At 35.5% G+C, this 23,355-nt stretch overlaps 1 protein-coding gene across 2 annotated transcripts in view; it reads right to left on the reverse strand.

Annotated features, from left to right (window-relative positions):
• Positions 1-12,401, reverse strand: part of LOC106171081 (fibrillin-2) — a 50,489-nt gene extending 38,088 nt beyond the window's left edge. The window contains exons 1-8 of one of the 2 annotated variants that reach the window (XM_087014608.1): positions 12,053-12,401; positions 11,028-11,110; positions 10,444-10,539; positions 6,778-7,197; positions 3,645-3,740; positions 2,922-3,119; positions 2,371-2,496; positions 1,974-2,099 (exon numbers count right to left, since the gene is read on the reverse strand). In XM_087014608.1, the coding sequence (XP_086870734.1) occupies positions 1,974-2,099; positions 2,371-2,496; positions 2,922-3,119; positions 3,645-3,740; positions 6,778-7,197; positions 10,444-10,539; positions 11,028-11,110; positions 12,053-12,174 (1,267 nt within the window). In that variant the 5' untranslated portion in view covers positions 12,175-12,401. Of the gene's footprint in view, positions 1-1,973; positions 2,100-2,370; positions 2,497-2,921; positions 3,120-3,644; positions 3,741-6,777; positions 7,198-10,192; positions 10,343-10,443; positions 10,540-11,027; positions 11,111-12,052 lie in introns of those variants that run through there. The other variant, XM_087014612.1, reaches the window with a different exon arrangement.
• Positions 12,402-23,355: the final 10,954 nt, after the last annotated feature.

The following is a 23,355-nucleotide window of genomic DNA, read 5'->3' on the forward strand; positions in this document are numbered from 1 at the left end:
AATACTCCCTTCGTATGTACATGTGTCAGCAATTGTGACTCACACTTGGCCAAAAATAAAAAATAAGATTGACCTGCTGCTTAAAAGCATGTGCTGAACATACTACAGGCAATTCTGATAAAATACCAACAGTTGAAAATATATATATATATATATATATATCATGAAAACAAATATGCATGTTAAATCCAAAAATAAAAAACAATATCTCCCAGCTCACAAAGTATTTAAATGTAAAAAGAGAAAACTGATTACTTCAGTTACTTTTATCACAAATCAACAATTTAATATATACGTACCCCCCAAGATGATAACAGTAGCATTAAGTGAAACCAAAGCTATAACTTCAATTCAAATATCTTTGTTTTTCAATTTTATAGCATTATAATGGTACATTTATGTCTGCAGCGCTGGAGCATTATGAATGTATATCCGGTGACAATGAAAACACAAAAAAATAAAAATAAACTTCAGAAAAGCGATTTACTGTGCAATGTGCACAGTGTGCATGCATGCACATGCATGGGATAACAGAAAACACCAACATCTTAAAGAGTGCATCAAAAACAAGAACTGGACCATTTCCTACCCAGCGGCAAGGCAATTAACTGTGCAAAGTATGGAACATTTGTTTTTCATTACCTTCCTTTACTGCTGCACTTGATAAATATGGTTTATTATAAGTTAAGTCATGTTGCACAATGAAAAAAGGCAACTAGCAGAGGAACTTCAAGACAAAGATCAATGAAATAGTGACCTCTTACCCCAACCAGACAGACAGAGCTTCATAAAATTAAAAGTAAAAACAGTCAATCAGTGAAGATTAAACAAGTTACGGTTGCACATATGGTAGAAGAAAACTGATGATAATGAAACCAGAGGCACATCTAGAAAGGTTACAGGAAGGTCCTCGCTTCTATTACACTCGTTTTAAACTTGCTAGGGTTCACAGTCTTTAGATAACCAACCGACAGAATTCATAGAAAAAACAGAGATTTACACATGAAAGGAACTATGATAGACCTTGTTGGCAAACAGTGCATTTCAAAACTAATAGCTCCAGAGGGGCATTCAGAATGCTTCGCTTAACTTCCATAATGTGCTCTTACATAAGCTATTAGCCCAAGAAACTTCGCTCTAAGTTGTGATACTTATTCCATATGAAAAGAGTGACAGACCCAGTAAAAAGGAGGAGCTTACCTCAAAATTTGCTACAGAAGAAAAAAACAATACGTATATAATTTGAACTGGAATTGCAAAAATCTCAATTAGGCAAGGTTCATGAATGAAAAGTTCCAAAAGTCAACTAATGGGGTTAGCTTCCCTGTGGTTTTCTAAATAACCTGAAAAAAAGTTTTTAAATTCCTTACAAGGTCAAACACATGACCTCTATTTGTCAAATCCTGACATTGTTAGGATACAAACAGGAGTCCTCTGACAAAAGGCTGCACTACTGCACTGTGTGTGTGTTGACATGCAGTTATTCAAGCAATTATACTGGCTAGACATATGCTTAAAGAATAATGAATGAACATTGTACCACACCCATTAATTGCCTTCAAACTTGGCATTATTCTATTCAAACTTTCAAGCAAGGAGTAAATTTTATCATGGGGCAAGTTATTGCTGTTGTGTGTGTGTGTGTGTGTGTGTGCGTGTGCGTGCGTGCATGCATGCGTGTTTCTTCCCAAAGATTTGTCTCATGCTTGATTTTGCAGCACCAACATTTTATATAAAAAAGATGAAAAGTTTCTCCCTAACACAATGCAAGAGGGGCATACAGTAGCTTACAAATAAACCTAAAAAACCATCAGTTGCAATGTGAATGTTTGCATGCGTGTATTTGCAAATACCTCATATGGAGTTTAACCTTTTGGAAAAAATCAGCAAATAAAGAAACTTCAAAGCATGACTTTAAGCCTGTCTACTGACTCTAAGTTCCTAAATGTACTATTAATAATATTGCCACTCACCAATGCAGGCTGTTCTGTCTGTGGACAGTTCATATCCTTCATTGCAGGTACAAAAATAGCTCCCTTCTGTATTAGTACATATTCCATTGGGACAGCTTCCAGGCTGTTCAAGACATTCATCTATATCTGAAACAGTACATCAGATTTAAGTACAATCCAAAGTAACATGATCTAAAGCACACAGCGGCTTAAAACACACCCAGATTTTCCAAGTTAGTTCTGGCATATATAATTTTGATAAATGAGTATACAGTTTGTATTGGCTAAAACAACTGAAAAGTACTGAAAGTTCTTTTGTCAGGTTATCATTTAATTTGTGTCTTTTACATACTTTGTTAAATGGTGACCATAAGTTGATTGATTAAATCTGAGAGTCATCTTCTCCATTGTTGCCTACCTTCACAAGCGTTGGTCACTGGGTTCCGCCTCTGTCCTGCTGTGCACTCACACCTGTATGAGCCCAGTGTGTTCACACACGGAGCCCCAATACATAGGCCTGGGATGGCTTGACACTCATTTATATCTGGGGAGACAAATTAGGAAATCCCTTTTTACTACGGTGTACTATAGAAATATATTATTTATAATACAAATGTGTGTGTGTGTGTGTGTGCATGCGTGCGTGCGTGCATGTGTGCATATAAATGTGTGAGGTATTTTTGCAAATCTATATGTGTACATATACATGTATTAGTATATATATTTACATATGTTGGTGTGACTTCATACACTCATTCATTTAAGACAATTACAAAATGTATTCTGAATGTCTTAATTTCTGTACACATCAATGTACTTGCATTCATTTATGTATGTGCTGTAACATTTCTTTCACAAAATCTCCAAGAGATAACAAAAACCCTCATAATCCCATGACCTTTAGATGACACTTAGACAATCATACTTTCAGTTTCATATTTTCATAATTAATTCATCTACATCATGTACCTTCACAAGTGTTGTCCCTAGGGTTCAGAATATAGCCTCTCCTACATGGGTGTGTGGTTAGTGGGCACTGTTCACATGGTCTTCCCCAGGCTTTACCAATGGTGGAACAACACAATGCCTTAGTACATACAACCCCTGGGAGCTGCCCCTTGCACATGTTATTGGTAACCTCTGTATAACAAGGCCCAGTTCTATAATCTGTGGAAAAAAACAGGGGCAGTTATTAAAGTGACAAGAACCTTGGTGAAATAAGACTAAGTTGTATATTGTATGCTAATTCTTAGTAATAGTCATTATGACAAGAAAGGGACTGCACATAGTAAAAAGGGCACTTCGACAACACTATTTCTCTAATTTACAACCCTTATATATTCTTTGTTGCACTACATGGTAAAGTTTACTGAACAATTTGGATTTTAAACTGTATACAAATTTAAGTATTATTGATATTATTATTATATCATTATCATTTTAGATTAGAAAATTTTCTGTCTGATAGCAAGAATATTTCATCATTTATGGTGCCTAAACAAAATACTCTGCTTTAATTTTGTACGAGTCTACTTTATCTATATTCTAAAAGCATAGCAAAAAAAAGACTGCAGTCGAGTGCAGAAAAAAAAGTAAATGGCATACAGTTCAAAGGAAAAACAATACAAACAGTAGGCACAGCAGTCCCTTATTGTAACAACTTTATGTTTAGTCAAAAGAATCTGGCCTTACCTTGATCACATCTCTGCCCAGAATACCCATAGCTACATGCACACTTGTCTGGCCCTATACAGCGACCCGAGTTCAGACAGCCCCCATTACATATTGCTGAAATATTGAAGAACATACTCTTTAGCTTGTTATATGACTCCCTTAAAAATTATAATGACTTTAATTGGTGACAATGGTTTAAACATAATATCAACCTATCTTTTTGCAACCACACCCCATAATAAATTGAAGAACATAAAATAAATCAGTACTCTCTTTTTTGTTTCTAAACCATAAAATCTTTTTATCAGCATTTTAAAAAATCAGGAGACTGAATATACCAGTAGCAATAAAGACAGATTTGAACTTAGCAAGATCTTTAAATAAATGTAAATAAAATACATTTGTTGCTTATTAATTATTGATAAAATACACAAATTATGATAAAACATCAGATTCAGCCACCATACGTTGAAAAAAACTACAAAAAGACGAATAGATAAAGAGAGAAAATTTTCACTATAAATCAGTTGCAGATTGCAACTGCCATCTGACAGACGGTTGTTCCTGCCCTGTCTGCTTTCCTCGAGAAAATGAACAACAAATCATCATACATGTGCAGTGAAAAGCCCTCTGCAATGGTGCGTCAAGTTGAACTTTGCAATTGTGTCAAATTACCAACCAAACAGACCAATATGGCTATCATTAGCTAACACATGCAGCAAACTGTTGGGCCAATTTCTTGTAATCAGCCAAGAACAAAGCTTTGCAATTTGAAGCCTGCCTCAGACAGCTTGAGATTTATGGAAAGAACCATATATTTTGATTGCTGAATAACATTCTAGCAATTCTACCATTATGTTGCCCTTTTGGTATAACAAATAGTGTAATTTATAAAGAATTAGAACCATTTTCTCCAAAGCTATTTTTTTATCTTCAGGAATGTCTTAAGACTGAAGTTTACAATCCTTTATATTTACTCCCTCATATATGCCGTCTTGACTTGAAAATAGCATTAAAATGTCAAACTAACCTTTTTTGAAAGAAATATTCTGCAGTAGAAAGGATATGCCTGCACAAATTATTTCTTGACAGATAGTATTAAACTTTAATTTATACAAGTGCAAACACTGAAGACTTTTACAACTGTCTACCTATTTTTGCTAACAACACTTGGTATGCTGCCTGTTTTGTTAGTAATTAAATGGTTTATTTCTTAATTGCTTGTATTGTAAGACATCTTCAAACTACTTCCTTTAAAAGGGTTGTCTTTTTTAAACTGAAATGTCCATGAAATTTTTCACTGTTTTATCATGAGCAGAACAAAATTCCACCAAAACCAGTGACTTCACACATCCGCTTCCAGGAGCCCTTATTCAACCAGCTTTGTTTACTGGAGCAAAAAACAACAAGGTGTCAAACTCCCATTAAAGCACATAACTTGTCATCAACTAAGTCCAGATACCTTCTGCGAAAAAACTTCATAGATGAAAGTATTCAGGCTCCTGTCATATATAAGTAAACTACAAGACTGTGAACATGGACATGTGTGAAACAAAACAGTGAAACTCCAGGTTTCTGGGCCTTTATTTAAGAATGCCCCTTTCTAATCGGTATTTTATGAGCATTTTATGTAGTGAAAGGCAGATGTGACTGTAAGGTAACCCAGTACAACAGGATTTCTTGTATTATCAAATATTTGGAATTCTTAAGGAAAGTTTTGTTAAAATTTTCTCAGCTCAAATTTCAATTTAACCATCAATCACCCTTTCACAGGAGAGTTTACATATAAATCACCTTGCTGAAAGAAGAAAATGTTCACTATGAAAACAAAAAAAGTGCCATTTTCTTGATTTTTTGTAATCTCCTATGTTGCTAAGCCTGAAACCTCTAATCTCTTGACATTTTAGTTTTTGCAGTTAGAAATGGTGTTTTTGTACTGTTAAGCAGTCCCTAATTTGTTCATTTCTACATCTGTCGAAGAACTTTACTTGCTGTACCACACATTTAAGTCTCTTAAAACATAAGACATCCAAGCGTCCCACATACCAGACACAAAATGTTAATCAAACTTGATAAATACATGCTGAATCAAGGGTTTATTTAAATGAATTTTACATGAAGAAAAAATGATGATAATTTCCAATTCGTAACAAGTATTCCTGTTTTTGTTAAAATATATTTCAAATTTAACATCTTAAAACTTTGATTTATGCCATTTTAATCCAATTGCAAGAATATACTAACACTGCACATTTTAAAATCCAAAAATTTTAAAGAGGTTCAAAAATTTACTGAGAGAGTTCTCTTTTAAACATACAGCATAATCAAAGGAAAAGTTTTGCTGATATAATGCAAACCAGAGGAACTGTAACATGAACACAGGGGACTGAAGGTGATCTGAGAATGCCATTCCATCTTGTAAATGTGACTGACAAAGTCATTTCCTCTCCAGGAGAGCCCAAAATGGAGATGCAATCCAAACCAAAAACTCTGCCAAGTCTGCAATGCGCTGAACAATTACCTAACCAACTGGTAATTTTTCTCAATAATAAATGTATTTCAAGATAACACTTGTAGAGTTGACTATTGCTGTGGTTGGCTGTGGGTGAATGTGGTTTGCTGTGGTTTACCATATCATGTGTATTCAGAGAGCATCCATGTCTATTTCAGTGCATTTTCTGATATGTCTTTAGTTCTATATTTAGTCTGTAGCACTAACAAATGTACAGAAATGTTAAATGATAAAGTGATGACCAACTGGCAAAATATGCAAGAAGGTATTTTGAAATAAAGATTTAGGATTTACTTGCACTTTTCTTGCATCACTTGAGTTTAACCGGAAAAGTTAACAACTCATATGGTACAGTCTGGTATTGCTTAAGTGTAAGTTCATTTTCATGATTTTGAGATCAAAGAAGATACATACATACATACATACATAACATAATAGGTTGGCACAGCTCCTTTTGATGTTTGGGAACACGTCATCAACTGAGAACATAACCTGCAGTTCCTTCGCTAAGTATATTACCAAAACCATTTTTCATTTTGCAATAAGTGCTTCAAAGCAAATTTTTAATTTTCAACATTCTAAGTTACTATAAGCATTTAAATAAAGTTACAGTACATAATGGAAATTATCTTAACTTACGCTGTCCACAAGTCTGTCCCTGCCAACCAGAGAAGCACACGCACACACTCCCTGTCCAGCTGCCCCCATTCAAACATGGGTTTGCACTGCCAAACTGCTGTGGCTGGACATACCCAAAGTTAGGTTGCTGTGGTTGCTGGACCACTGGTCTCTGTGCTACAGGCTGCTGATTTTGGTACCTTCTGTCCTTTTCTCTGGCAGCCTGGTATTTCTTTTTCTGATTTGCTTGGCTGGCTCTGTAGGCTGCAAGCCTGGACTGGTAGGACTGCACCCCACTTGACTGTGCAGACTGGTAAGAGGATGAGGAGACTGCTGCAGATGAGGAGGGTCTCTTGTACCCACTGCTTTGCTTTGAAGCTGCAACCCTTGATGACGAAGATGCATACAAGCTGTAGGATGATGGTTTGCGTTTTGAAGAAGCTTGAAAGAAATATAAAAAATTATTTAAAATAAAGGTATCAAATGCACAAGTGAATACAGAATGACATGGTATAATAATTTTTCTATTCAAGAGAAATTGTATAAAATGACTGGATAATGATAAATCTTTTCTTAAAAATGTTTAAATAGCTGAATCTTTTACGCAGATTGGACCTAAAACACTTCAATCCAGGTATTGTGTATTATGGTTGAATGCAATCAAGTTTGCAGTGCATGATATCAAACTTAAATAGTTTTTGCTGAAACTATCCTGTAAGCAACACAATGTGGTCTTGATTGAACCTCAGTATTGTTACACAATCCATCTGTACCATCATACTGTACAATCTTGCATATCAGTGTGTTGATACAGCCAAAATGCATGCAAACAGTTCACATTCTTATATTTTCATAATGAAAGTCAATCAAAAAGAAATCTGGTTTTGGTCCAATAATCCTTGTATGATATGTTGTGAATATTGAACCAACACCACATAGTTTTATACCTATTGTTTTCCTACATTTAAATGAAATATGGATCCTTTAGAAATATGACCATCACTCAAACATTTCAAACATTTCCTATACCCATCTGTCAGTCCCAACTATAAAGCAACTATTGTTTCAATCAGACAGCCCCAATGCTACCTCAAACACATCAGTTCAGAAAAATCACATGCACTTTGATGTTTCTCCAAACAAGTCCCTGCTGTTGGACCATAGGCAGCACGGCTGTGTTATTTGCTTACTAAAGTTTCTCCATATCTTATTCATTAAGTTACACCTCCAAGGCAGGGCCTCCTCAGACTTGTTGCCTTTAAATAATCCTAACATTATTCTTTGAAACTTGTACACTTAACCAGCACCATTTGATTCATACAGCCTTTATCTTATTTTTTTAAACACCTGTAAACCTCAATAAAGGTTCTTCTGTTGAGATTAACAATGAGACTTTGTCTCTTTTCCTAGGTCCAGTCTGTGTATGTCTATTCGCACTCCTTTTATTTTCTACTTTGCACATGTTGTTTGAGGTTCTTCTTTAAAACGTTAACTTGAATTGTATCAAATTCAGTAAATAACACCTGGTTTAGCACTAAAGAAAATGTCTGTCTTAACGTTCATTGAATGTTGAATACAAATTTACTCTTAGATGTAAATCTAAATGAAATTATGAAGCAAAGATAATTGCCTTTTATATCTAAAAGATGCTGTATAGTTATTACATTAATCTCTAGCTTACATAGCTCAAGGCTAACAGGGTGCATCATTAGTGCAAGATCTTCCACTGAAATGAATTTTGATCCCATTGTTTACACTTTACCTATAAACTTTGTCATCTTCACCTTTTCCATTCATATGGACAATATCCAAGCTCACTTTCTTAGACACTTCTTTAAATTTTCTCTGGGTATAAACAAAAATCATTCCTATAATAATAGCATGAGCTTTTAGGAGTGCTTTCTGATTGTAATTTTTTAACAATGCGGTTTGAATGTTGTAAATATAACCTAGATATGCTAAATAACTTGTATGTATTTTAATTCACCTATGAGCTTATCACATTCAATACTGTTGATACCCATTCACTCAGGGTACATAACATATATATTTCTGCTAGACTCATCAGCTCAATAGATGATTTTATTTTCAAAATTCTTTAAGCAATGTGGCAAGTCAAAGTTCTACTAAAACGCATATGAAAATGACCCTTATTTTTAAATAAAAGTATTCCAGACTTTATACCCTTTTCTTTTTCTATATAATAGCTATTTGATAAAACCAGTTTAGACTACAGCTTGCAATGTCAAATTTAAGTTCTCAGCCCCAGGGTTCATGGTGACCTGTACCATATGAGTTTTTTTCTCTCCTTCATTTTTCTTTTTTTTTTTTTTAAACCCTTCACTGACACCCAACCGATAATATTTCCATGTAAGTGTCCTCGTGGTAAGGTCACTGGATTATCCAAGTGAGAGCCAAGTAGAAAATGCCAGGAATGTCACACAATTGCCTGCCAGCCTGGGTCCTAGTACCTGCCAAGTCGTTGGTGCCATTTACTTTATTAATTGCTTTTAACAACACATTGCACTTGACACAGCAAAGTTTCTGACAAAAAATCTACCATAACCTGAATAGAACTACTCAAACAAACATTTAAAAGACAAGCCTCCCACCCAAGATCGCTATCTCAAGTATGCCCAACATTGCCAAAACATTTCAAAATGCTGTACAATAATTAATTTAATAAATCAGTCAAAATATTGTTTGTTGGTGGATATCTTACATGAGAACAAACCCGTTCCCAACGTATGAAAGATATTGAAGCATTTCTTTTAGTAATCTATTCTTCTTACAATATGTACATGTATATTTACCATGCAATTAAACATGATCAATGAAGACAAAAAAAAACAAACAAACATATTCTGAATGAAAATATCCCCAAGTTATTTTCTATGTCTACATAATTCTGAAAAGTTACTTATCTTTTCCAATTCAGACATAAAACATGATAAAAATTATCAAATACTCGATGTCGATATCTCCTCATAAAACGTACAGGAAGACAAAGTGGTCTATGAATCTGGCCAATTGTTTGGAACTTTAAAAATTGTTTCATAGAAATTGTATAAAACAGCACACCAAAGCGAAGGGGCAGATCAAGCATTAATTCAGGAGTAGCAGAAAAACTAATATATATATATATACATTTTCCAAGGGGAAGAATTCCATTTGGCGTTCATATATTCCAGATAGGACACGGTCGATCCTTTCAAAATCAAGAAGGCCTTCCTATTTACTTTGCAGAAATGGAAGAGGTGTGCAAGAAATTTTTATAGCTAGAATAAAAGCATAACCAGTGCAGGCAATAAGAGTTTGTGATTCTTTAAAGAATAACCGTGGGTTCCCTTTTACTTATCCTAAAACCTCAATGTCGCCCCAGCACGAGACCTCATTTTACTTTCAAAGTTCAGTCAAAGTTCTGGCAACATATTACTTTCAGCACATATCCACTGCATTTGGGCGTTGTGGTTGATCAAAGTTCTTCCTTAAATAATCATTAAGCTGAAATCGGTTTTAGCTTTGGTAAGTAGCTTGCGATTTAGTAAAAGAATATATTACATGGCTACACGACTATTTTAAACCAGCCCTCTTGTTTGCACTTCCGCTTCTTATCCCACTTTCGACACACCAAGGGACGATGCATCAGTAATGGAGTAAAATGTTCGGTTTAGAATTTTTGTTTACCTTTTGTCGAACACGAAGAGGCCAGTCTACCATCAGGACAAAGGCAAAGATTTGGCCTGATACAAGTACCGTCTCCACACGACCTCTCGCAGATAGCTGAAAAAAAATTGTGATGAATACAGTACGGAAAAAAGCGGAAAAGGCCGAGCGGTTCCGTCAACTCCACGCACGAAGATGAAACATGGGACCGCCGGTCGTTACGAGTGCCTCAGAGTAATATTGTTTATAAATATAAAACAAAATCTCGCAAGAAAAGTAAACAAATCTTATGCCTCTTTTAACCTTCTTTTTTTTTTTTTTTTTTTTTTTTGGGGGGGGGGGTGTGTGGGGGGGTGGGTCAAACATCTCCAAAATAAACTAATGAAATAGTAATGGTAAAAATTAAATACTCGGTACACAATGCATGTACTATATTTACACATAAGAATAAAGGAATTTTCAATAGCCTTATTTTCCATGAAGATATTTCGTAATAATGCCTACAGATCTACTATACTGGTATATTCTATATGTTATGAGATCCATTATACTGGATAGCCAAAATTCAGTCGGCAGGCAAAACGTATCGAGTAATGGTTACTTACGCACTGTGCATTTATTTCCCCCTAATGTTGTTGACCACCCGGCACAGCAGTGAGGATTAAACGGGTTTCCGCATACGTTGGGTCTAAAACAGAAGTAAAAGAAAAACGTCATTCGTCGCGCCTTCAGTCTTTGGGTCAAGAGCTACACATGACATAACATTAAACTTATCAGAAATTCTCGTGATAACACCGATCCTACCGATTGACAGTCTGCGGTTAGGCCTACAACTGCATTGTGAATTTTTACAATTAAAACTAACTCTCTCTCTCTCTCTCTCACTGAACATTCTGACTGTTGGTCTGTCTGTCTGCCTGTTGTCATATGTCATATCTGCATGCTCTTCTCTTCATTTATCTTTAGTCTTTTATGGACGCGCTCGCTGTAGGCCTACATGTTTAACCAATGTGAAATAAGTCCTGAAGAAACCTGCGTTATTTAACGATGTAAAGTGATGTACGGCATTTGGCATGCCTGCTTCCTAATTTAGATAGATTGAAGTAGAGTTGTGGCTGCCTAGTAGGAAAACGCTGCAGGTAAATAACAAACCAAAAAAAGCGATCGTTTTAGCATACCCATGGCCCACACTTGGTACCAAGGGGTCTGAAACAGATATTTTTTTCTATCGCACGTATGCCTGTATTATTTTAAGACTATTCAAATCAAGAATGTTTGTAATTCAGGCATTTACTTTTCACACTGGCAGTTATACTCATAAATCTCACATTGCCTTGCTGAGTTCAGTTCATTGACTCTGAACAACACTTGCATACCATAGAATCGTTTTTCGCAAAACATGCCGTATCTCTTTCAACAAAGTTGACAAGTAGCCGCAATTACCTAAAATATACATGTCAGATCTGGGGGGGGGGGGGGGGGGGGGAGACCCCGGATATTTTTTTCTACTTCTCTTTTAGTTTAGGCTTTGTGAACCATAACTGAAAGATATGTTTAAGGATGATTTGATTTTTTAACAAAAAAAAAAAAAAAAGTAAAAAGGAAAGAGGGAGTATAACCCGGCACTCACCCCGTCAAGGACTGGGAATCTGGAACTCTACTACTTGAGAAGCTGACTCCTTGCTGACCTAGAACAGTCTCGATGTAAAGGAGTACCCCTGCAACCAGGAGCCTCCCCAGTGGTCGCACCATGGCCCTGGCTATCCTTTTCCAATATTCAAATTATAGCAAACACTTTCCTAAATGATAGGGATTGCTAATCGTTAAAGTAGCTCCCAACTCCCTCTAGGCATGTATGATCCCAAGTCTCTCTTTTCAGACTTTTTCAAAGTTTTCTGCACTTGTGGGCTCTCTAACCTCTCTTCCGGAGCGTTCCTCCCTCAAATGCCCAACTGCTGCAACTGCCACCAATCACAGTGTAGTCGACTTTAAAATACCGACTTGTCAGTCAAACAGAAAACACGTGTCGGGAGTTCTCAGACGCAAACCGTTTCCGTTAACCTGAACTCCCGCAATGGCAACCCTTCTTTGATCCCAAAATGAGGGCCCCTGCTTTTATTGCACTTTCAAAAAGATTGATTAAATACCAACGAGGCCCCAGGAATTCGTTCGTGATTATGCTTTTGTAATTTTACTCTAAAGCCTCGCAACTTTGTGAGAGGAAGAAGGGGGATTCGTGTTTCACAGCTCATTTATATAACGTGTTCGTCATCATGCCCTGTTGGGACACAATGTGGATCAGTCATTTGAACAATTTTCTCAAACTTATTTAAAGACAATAATTGTCCAAGGTGTAATTTCTTACATCGTCAATGTATTCAATCGTTCGTCTGTAATGTGTAAATCCCACGCACGTGTATATCGTCTTCTTTTCTTTCTTTTTCATTTTATCAAGTTTATGAATTGAGTTAATTCAGCGTTTTGGGCGGATGAAAAAATAATCGAGCTAATGTACACTTACATGTGAATGGGAAATTGGATATAATCCAGTCGTTCTGGAATATGTGAACGAAAACGTGCTGTTTCAGAACCGTTTCGCAACCCCAGCATGACATGTCGCTATACCCGTTCAGCAAATCAACATCTTTACATTCTTCAAGCGTGCTAGGAATATTTTGTTGACAATCTCCCGCGTGGAATGACTGTGTTTGTGCTATTTTATTTATCCTTTTTATTATCTCTAATCGCATTCCCATTTAAACTAAATACTAAACACCGAACATAAACCATATTTACAGCAAAAAACATTTTACTATTGACAATGATGGCTAGAAAATCGATTTTGATGTCATAGGAATTAGAAAAACCCTAAATAAGTTTTTGAATAGTAAATGGTCGGCCTGGGAATGGTTATCACTGATATTGGTGGTACTTTATATTATGCCGTCAAACGTATTGCAGCATATTCAAAGTAAAAATTTTTGTGTATTGCCATTTAGTAAACCAAGGAAGGAATACCCACCTACGCTTAACTTACAGCATAGATTGCATTACAAGACCTGCATATTTGTGTCGTTGCTTGGCTAAAAGACAGTTATTCGTGTTATTCATAAAGTCAAAATTGCATATATGTAGCAAACATAGATATGTAAATGCATTAATATACTTTATCTATCAGTGTATAGACAAAGGTGACATGGCCCTGGCTTTCGATGTGGAGTTAAAAAGAACTGATTTGCTGGAAAGACAGGGCGGAGGAGGAGCAAAATTTATGTCGCATTTTTGCCCTTACATTTAAGACGGGGGCACACCACTGGTATAGTGCTTTGTTTAAACTGCCGCTATAATGTGGCCCCAATACGGGCAACCTCACAGTTAATAATGACTTGGTTAAACTCAATCAATTCCAATTAATGTGTTTCGGAACAGGAAACAATCCGGTCTTACTAGTACTTCATTTTTTACGCTTATCGGTTTGTTATAGACAATTAATATCAGAACGTTTAAAATCTGTACAATCGATTGTTGATTACATTTTACTTAACTCAATTACATTATTTACCTACTTGATCCTACAATATCAAAACCTTTAGCGCAAAAAGTTTGGTGTTATTAATGATATATATTACGTAATGTATGTATATATATATATATATATGTATATATATATATATATATATATATATATATATAATGCCTGTGCTATATAGGTACATCTGGGCTCTGTTTTGGGTTTGCATGAATAGGAGGAATACCCCATTACAAAATAGCTGGTTGATTTCTGTATAAATGTAAGTTGAGGCCTTATTTGATACTATTCAAACATATCATATTCATTACACAATTAACTTGTTTGTGGGCAGGTGCACCCGTAGAACGTGAACAGTATAGATTACAGGTTTTAGGTTTATGTTGTATATGTCATAATACCTAAGCATTTTATATGAAACTGGAGGGACCTCGATGACAGTCCTGAGGAACAGAGTTATCTTTGCATAAGTTCCTTTTACATTTTACTTATCGACTTAACACGAATATTTTGACTCCAGTGAACATGCCATAAGGTTTCAGCTCTTTGCTCGCCTTTGCTCTCTCTCTCTCTCTCTTTCTCTTTTGTTGAAATGTCTGCGCAATTAATGTCTAAATGCAAGAAACCATTTAAAATATGTTGGACTAAAACCACTAAGTACATTTGGAAATACATTTCATCGCAGGACAGTTTGATATATTTCATCGCAGCGGAGGGTATACTAAAATCACATTAGAATAGTGGACTCGGGAGCACTGCACACATTTGTAAACCACAAAATAATTTGCTGAAGTCTCCAATTCCCATAGGATTAATCAGATAATACTATTTTTATAATAAAAAATGGTGTATAAGGGGCAGCAAAATCTGGTTACTTCCGCAACACTTTGATGAAAAATTGACTTAGTACTGGATTGTAGGGAATAACCGTCCAGGAAAATGGCAAGCGATAAACCAAAACCTCACAGGATTATTTGCAGTGGTAGAGCCTATTAGGCAAAGAAAAAAAGAAACAATCTTTTTTTAGGCGCGACTTCTACTTCAGACCCTCGAATTTAGACAAAGGTAACATTAATATATATATATATATATAGGCCCATATGCGCATGCAATAAGAAGACTGCTGTAACAGTTTGAGATTTGACATTCACTCGTTTTATGGAAGCTCATTGGCATATCTAAAAAATTCTGAATACCGTGTCAGTTGATTATTAAAGATATTCTCATACATTGTTAAAAGGGGTAGGGGTTTATCTTTGGTGTGTATTTAATCAATATATTTCTAGATGCAGTACTTTTATTTTATCGTCATGACACGAATACTACACCGCTACCTCATTGTGACAGAGAAGAGCAGCAATTCAGTCTGATAACAAATAACACAATGCGTCAACTGAAGACCCATGATTAGCGGCTTGGAGCGCATTTTCAGGTAGCACCTATCGCAGTGATATGCGCCTCCCATATTTTTCATACATTTTAATGTCTGTTTACCAGAAAAGTAAATTCATTACTTAGATATTTGTCCGGAAACCTAAAAAACAATAAAAACTAGAAAAGCACTAAGAGAGCGCAGACCTCCTCCAGGCAGAAAAGTCTCCATCCAATGCCGTTTCACTCCTAAATTTTCGATATTTTTGATTATTGATCATTGATTGATTATTGATCCGGATCACCACCAAAAACTTATCATCTGTTTCTTGGCCCACTTCTGACAGTTCCTGAAAATTTCATCAAAATCGGTCCATAACTTTTTGAGTTATGTTGATGACAGACAGACAGACAAACAAACAAACAGGCGTGAAAACCATAATCTCCTTGGCGGAGGTAATTAATATGCATGAATTCTTAGTTTATCCAATAAAAATACATTTGCACTTTTTCATATGATGAGAAAAGATACAAATCAAGATATACTATTATATCTTATTTAAGGCACATCGATTATAAATAAAAAGTTTGTGTTATAATAATTTCTTTTATTTCTGTCAGTCTGTGTCTTGGTTTGCGGGTAATTTGATGTCCCCTCCCCATTTTTTTTTTCGTCGCCGTAGTTTTCCGTTCGACAAGTGTACATCCACTTTGACCCACATGGGGCGAGTTTATTAAATTCGTTTGAAATATTAAAAAAAAGGCGTTTTATGTAGTTTGTAGATTCATTAAACAATCAAAGTGACAGCTGAGCATGACTTGGCCAGCATATGATGTTGTCACCAATCGTGTTTGCTAAGCTTCCGGAATCTTTCTTAAGCATGAGCCATCAAGACAACACCGACGCCGACCTACACGCTAGCTGGTTATTTTAAGTTTTGAATTTCCTTAACTTCACCATGGGTCGCAACAAGTTGTTCACGATATCGTATCTCAGATCAATGTTAGATAGCCACATTAACTGCCTTTCAAAAATCTTCAACTGGCTTGTGGAAACCTGTCAGGCAATGTGTCAAATACAATTATATACCATTCTAAGGCTGCAAAAGTATTTGAAAAGGAATAACAGAAGATAAAACCACAAATTTATTATGTGCAGATGAAGCTGATCACGAAAACACTCAATTTACAATCGAAAATTATAACAAAAAACTTATATTTATTTTTTGATAAGTGTGATGACCCATTTCCGCCTTGTAGTGACTTCAAGTGCAACTAAGAGCAACTGAGTTCAACCAAGTGCAAAATTATTATGTGCAGATGAAGCTGATCACGAAAACACTCAATTTACGATTGAAAATTATAAAAAAAACTTGAACTTATTTTTTGATTCATGGGATGACACAGTTTCCCGCCTTGTAGTGACTTCAAGTGCACTAAGAGCAACTGAGTTCAACTAAGTGTACTTAATTAGGATACTGCATTCTCACACTCATAATGCCACTATTTTTAATATCTATTGACAGTATATATTTCAGGTTTACCTTACTTCATCCATTTATCTGCCCGCCTGTCTGTGTTTTTATAATGGGCAGCACTTCATACAGTGTACATAGGCCCATACTTTTTAAAACACTGTGCAAGTGCCCATAATGTGCATTAGTTGAACTGACATTTTGTTAAGTATCACTTCAGTACCAGATTTGTAAGAATTAGGAAAAACACAGGGCTAATGGAGCATGATCCCCTTAGATTTTGCTTTCCTTGTTCAAACTGAGCAAGAAAGAATATCTGCGCATGTGCAGTCGGCTGCTTAAATCACGAACTCATCAGCTTTAAATTAATCAAAATATTAAAATCTGAAGTTACGTACGTTTTCCTTCGATCCGATAAACTGTGCATCACACAAATGACATGTATTGTGCTCAGTATTTCTACTTCAATTATCAATTTTAACATTTTAAGATTTGAAAGACACGGACATGAGAATAAGGAATACAACTTACGATACAACATGTACAAGCATTGGAAATGACGTTAATAAAGATTTTTAGTGTCATAAAAATGACGAAGTTTGAGAAAGTTTTGACAATAAACAGTGGAAGCTCCACACGATACTTATGCTGAGCAACTTCAAGACTTTCTTTTTACTGTATCCTACATACTGTATGCTTAATATAAATATTTTTTCTTTTTATTGTCAAGATTTGCTATAACTGCAAACGTTAAACTTCGTAACTCCATTGTGAAAGTGAAATCTGACCGCACATTCATAAATGTCGCTGTAATTCCTGCAGAATTTATTACCGGCAAAATTTCAAAAAGTAACAAATCGTGGGTGCATTATCCATAAATATTTGGTTTAAAAATTTACCTTAGCGCATATGATTATTTTATAATTATTCAAAATAACTATGTTTCCGAACTTTTTTTGGCCGAGTGTATATTGATAAAAAAATCCGAAGGAATAAAACGTCCGATTGTACCCCTGTTTCCCCTACAAAACCTACCACAAGGACACTCAGAGAGTATATACCTCATTATTATTAATTGTTTGTCATTAATTCACAAATAAATCAATTTTAACTCAGTATTCATTTTTATCAATGATTTATTAATCAAATAATTAATCAGTTCAGAACTCTTTACTAGTTGACTGATTTATCAATTAACCAATCCCCACCATGCATCCCATTTCTGGCCTTTCCTGAACATTTCAAAATCTCTCCCTAAAATCTTTGTATAAAGTTGATTATAGGCATACAGGCAGATAATTAGTCAGGTAATAGTTAACCATAGAACAATATTCGACATTTGGCAAATGTATTGCTGGTGCCGTTTCCCCTTTCAATCTCTTCACTTTCTGCAACATTATTTGCATTCGTATAATGTCACAATTGTAATGGTTTTTGTCATTTTCACGCATTTCGTTAAATGTTTCAGTAATGGTCGGAATATGTGTTATACCGGCAACACGATGAATGGCGGAATGCCTGGCACTGCATTCCCTATTTCATTTTGTTTCCAGCGACCTAATTACGCCAACGATGTTGTTGTTTTTTGATATACAGTGGAGTCTTCTTTAATTTTCACCATGGAAGTTGCATCATAACGGCATCTATAGACAAGGACTCTTAAAACAATTGATGCAGCGACAATTTTTGTCATAGCGTGAGTAAAAACATTTGCAGATATTGAGGGTTGAGTCGGTTTGACACGCTACGACATTTAACCGACATACCAACTTTCTTCCACTTTCTGACAGACACACCAAGTGATTCATCAGTTATGAAACTATACCAGTGATAAATTAGTTTTGATAAGAATTTTTGATAAGGCAAGAGGAAGACTTTGAGATCCCGTTGCGATACGCAGTGTAATAACAGTTATCGGTACATCTATGGACAAAATTACGAATTATGTCCAAGGTACATCTTAACAGCAAAACAATCTAGTTAAAAACATTTCAGAAGATAAAACTGCATGAGCAATTTATCAAATGTTAAGTTATAAATAAAGCTGTCGCCTTTGTGTGTGTGTGTGTGTGTGTGTGTTATCTTTATTTTTTAAAAAAATGAAAAAGTCAACATAGATTTAAAAGTTTCAATGCGTCTGTAACGAGAAAAGTAAGTTCGCAAAAAGTATATTTTAATAGGTCCGTTCTAAGAAAAAACTTTAATATAAAGTTTTACCTTATTTTTACTGGCATATATTTTGCAACTGACTTTTGTGATAAGTGCAATGTTTGATATCTATTCACGGAATAAAAAAATTAGAATAAAAGCATGATAATTTACCCATCAAGTTTCTCTTGTAACGCGCACAAGAATGCCATTTGGGAAGTGGCAATAAAAACAGTCATGCAAACCTGTCAGATGGACCAGTCATATTGTATATTGATGTGTATATCAATCTTGTTGGCTGTTTGAAAATCCTAAAAGCCATTCTAGTGGCTCTTCGTGTATACACATACCAGTACCCGCGGAGGAAAGAACGGTATCACGAAACAGGCAGCGTCAGAAAATCAAATTACCAAGTTTTCGTACTAATGGAGTAAAAGGTGCGGACCAATTAGGCCTACTTACGCGGAGTCAAATTTTACGATATTTGAAGCCAAACACAATCTGCCCTTTGTATCTGCAATAAATTTTCTCAAATTGTTGCGACATGTCCCCAGATAGCGCTTTGAAAACCAAGACCCCAGTCGGATTATCAAAGATTTGAAGGACAATATATTTAATAATACGAGAGGTGATTGTCAAAGACAGACCTACCCCTGGTAGGCTATTCTCTTTTTATTGGTCGGGCAAGATTTCTGTACTGAAGACCACTGTCAGCTTCACCTTGGACATAATAACGATCCACGATCCATAATAACGAAGTCTTCACCTTTGTCCTTCTTGTCTCAATATTATAAGGGTAATCTACATGTGTCTATTAAATATTAGGGTGTTCTCTATTTATTGGTCTGGTTTGGTTTGTATGTTATATGTGGTCTTGACCTTTGACCTCCATATCAAAAGGTGTAATTTACATGTACATGTGAAAACAAGCATCCCTTCCAAATATTAGGCCCATACACCAAATCGTTCTCTGTTCATTGGTCAGACAAGAGCTGGTCACGGACCAGACAAACATGTGAAGAAAATTTTTAAAGGGAATAATATAAACTAAAACCACAAATTCATTGTGTACAGAAGAGGCTGATAGGAAACGCTCAATGTACAATTGGAAATTGTAATAAATTCTATAAGAAATTTATTTATTATTATTATTTATTTTATTTTATTGGTTTTATTGGTTTTATTTTTCATTTCTTCATTATTATTATTGCTATTTTATAAGCGGGAAGGCCCATTATCGTCCTGTGGTCACTTTCGGTGGAACTAAGTCTAACTAAGTGCAACCTACAGGGGTATTAGCATAGGTCTACTGTATTCTCACATTCATAGTGCTACTCCATTTATAAACAGTGCAATGAATATGCAACTTATTAATTGAAATTATGTTGAGCATTAATATATTATCAAGACATTAAAATCTGAAGTTATGTAGGTTTTGTTTCGATCTGATAAACTTGTTCACCACGCATTATTTGACATTGTGCTCAGAATTTCTATTTTTAATGCCAGTTTTTACTATTTTAAAGATTTGAAAGACACGCTGTTGAGAATAAAGAGAACAACTAACAGTGCAATCTAAAGCTGTAACGTCGCCCAGGACCCCCCCCCCCCCCCCCCCCCCCCCCAGCAACAACGCTCCCTGCAATATGGCGTACACACCGATAAAGAGCCCTTGGTCCTTTTCTTGGGTGACTTGAAAGAAAAGTGAGGCTTAGACTGCAGCCACAAACGGTAGCCCAAATAACTGAAATATCTGAACCGTAAATTCAACCAAAAAAAGTATAGAGATGCATAGGCTGCACGAAAAATATGGAGAACCAGACAAGCAGTGACATATAGTGCCAAAAAGATGGTCTTTCCTGAACTTTCCTGTTTAATTATTTAACTATACCAAAACAAACCAGAAAACCACTCAGAGAGCGCAGACAGCATTTTCATTAATTATTATCATAAATTTTAACTTATAAATCCATTTTAACCCAATTCTTATTTTCATCAATTATTTATTTATCAACTAATTAGCTAGTAGTCCGGGATCCCAGAGGGTAGAGCATGCCCGAAAAGATCACCAATTTTCTTGTACCTGGCAATGACTTATATGCTTACCTATATATATAAAAATGGTAGTCTGCCGTATTTCCAGTGGTGGGTGTGGTCAGGGGGTCCAAAACAAAGGCCCTCAAATCCAGCTAGCTGGATTTCTTTTTAGGAGAACCCTTAGAAACCTGTAGTTCGTTCTGTTTGTTTATCGATTGATAAATAAATTAACCAATCACCGCCAAAATCTAACTCCTTTCTGACCTTTCTTGAAAATTTCAGGTAAGTTTCTCCATAACATTTTGCATTATATTAACAGGCAAACAAATGGCTATCTAGCTAATAATTAACCATTTATCAATTGATAGATCATCATCAAAATCTTATCGTTTCCTACCTGGGCCCCTTCTAGCTTGGAATTTCATGAAAATTAGCCCACAACTCTCATCATAATATTGCTAACAATCAAATGGAACCAAAAACATAACCTTCTTGGCGGAGGTAATGATAACTTCTACCCCTCTCAATAAAGACAATTAATTATTTTGAAAAAAAAATGGAACTGAAAACGTTCTTCAGTATATGGTGCTCCCAGTGTCTCCAAGGAAGTTTGGTAAAACAAAGTGAGAAACTGTGCCAATATGACTTTGGTTGTTTTCCTAAATCCTATTAGAATTTGACATTCTTAGAAATGTGTTGCTGTTTCCCCTTTTAATATTCTCGCAACATCATTCGCATTCGTAATGTCATAACTGTTATTGTATCTTATATTTTTAAGTATTCCGTTAAATGTATCGAAACATGTGCGATGCCTGATGTAATGCCTGACACTGCAATCGATATTTAATTTTGTTTCCAGCGACCCCATTTCGCTCACGACGTTTAATTTCTGTAAAACACACTGAAAGTTTTATTTCGTATTTTTTAAATAAAAGATGGATCACTTAACATTTAATGTTAAGGCCTCGTATGCCACTGACACAATGACTATTTTGGCAACGTGTGAGCGAATGATTTTTGGACAGTCATTGCGGCTCGTGTCACTTTGACCCGGTAGAACGTCACATGTACCCGACATTCTGACCTTCTACCCTCTACCAGGGCCACAGATAGATTTTTCACAAGATATTCACAGATATGTCTTTAGATAAATAGACGGTCATTTGTTTCTCTAGAAATGTGAAAAACGTGCCTACATTGTATAACATCTGCCACCCTGGTAGAGAGTACTGAACTTCCACTTTCTGGCCCACAAAGTGATTCATCAGTTATGAAACTAATATGATAAACTGGTTGTTTGATAAGAAAAAAAAACGTAGTTTAACAGGAGGCTTTTGAGATTCCATTGTGGTAAGCAGTGTAATAAAAATAATAGTCACATCTCATCAGCAAAAAAATCTAGTATCAAAAAGGCAACTTGGGCGCATCATCTCAAGGTAAATTTGCATGAAGCCATTTATCGAGTTTAAAGTATGAAACAAATCAGTGTTTGTTTTTTCTTCTGAAAAAAAACCCTTCAAAAGGCAATACATAGATTAAAATGATGGAACTGAAACCATAAAAGTCAGTTCACAAAGAGTATATTTTAATAGGTCTTTACTAAGAAAAAGACTTTTACCTTATTGTAACTTAATCCTGGCACATATTTAACACCACTCATTCGTGATTTATTGCAGTGCTTGATAACAACTCAAGAAATTAAAAATGAATATAAAAGCATGACTTGTCCTTCATTTCCACCTCACGTTTCTTGGTAAAGCGTTTTTTGGTTACATGTACTTCCCCATCACGCTTCTCTTGTAACGTGCATACAAGGATAAATGAACCATTTGCGGGGGGGGGGGGGGGGGGAGTGGAAATAAGAACAATTACGCAAAACTGTAAGAAGGACCAGGCGTATTGTATGTAAAAATACAGTATGTAAATGTTTATAAACTGGTTTGCTGTTTGAAAGGTCCTAAAATCCATTCTTATAGCGTATCAGCAATTAATTTTCTCAAATTGTCGCGACGTGTCCCCAGATAGCAATGTGTCCAAATTGTATACAAGGGGGTTAAACTCCCAAGACTAAAGTACGCTGAGTTCAGTTGATTACCCAGACATTTTGTCTCTTTCACACAGAGTACACTTAAAAATATGTGAACCTAGCGCGGTAATAATTCGCTCTCTTCAATGGGGGAAATTGTGCATTTTGCAGATACTGTATTTTTAAGTCACAATTTCTTATCATGAGAGCATTCTTATCGAGAGGTAGCAACTAAATTAAAAAGTAAAAGTAATCAATTAATATCCCTGATAAAAGCGGCATCGGAGTGAAAAATTAAAATGTTTTAATTACTGATTGTTACTGTAATTAAGTTGTAAAACAGCTGA

This window comes from Lingula anatina, chromosome 1 (assembly GCF_051362555.1).
Source record: "Lingula anatina isolate TDL-2025a chromosome 1, LinAna3.0, whole genome shotgun sequence".
NCBI lineage: Eukaryota > Metazoa > Brachiopoda > Lingulata > Lingulida > Lingulidae > Lingula > Lingula anatina.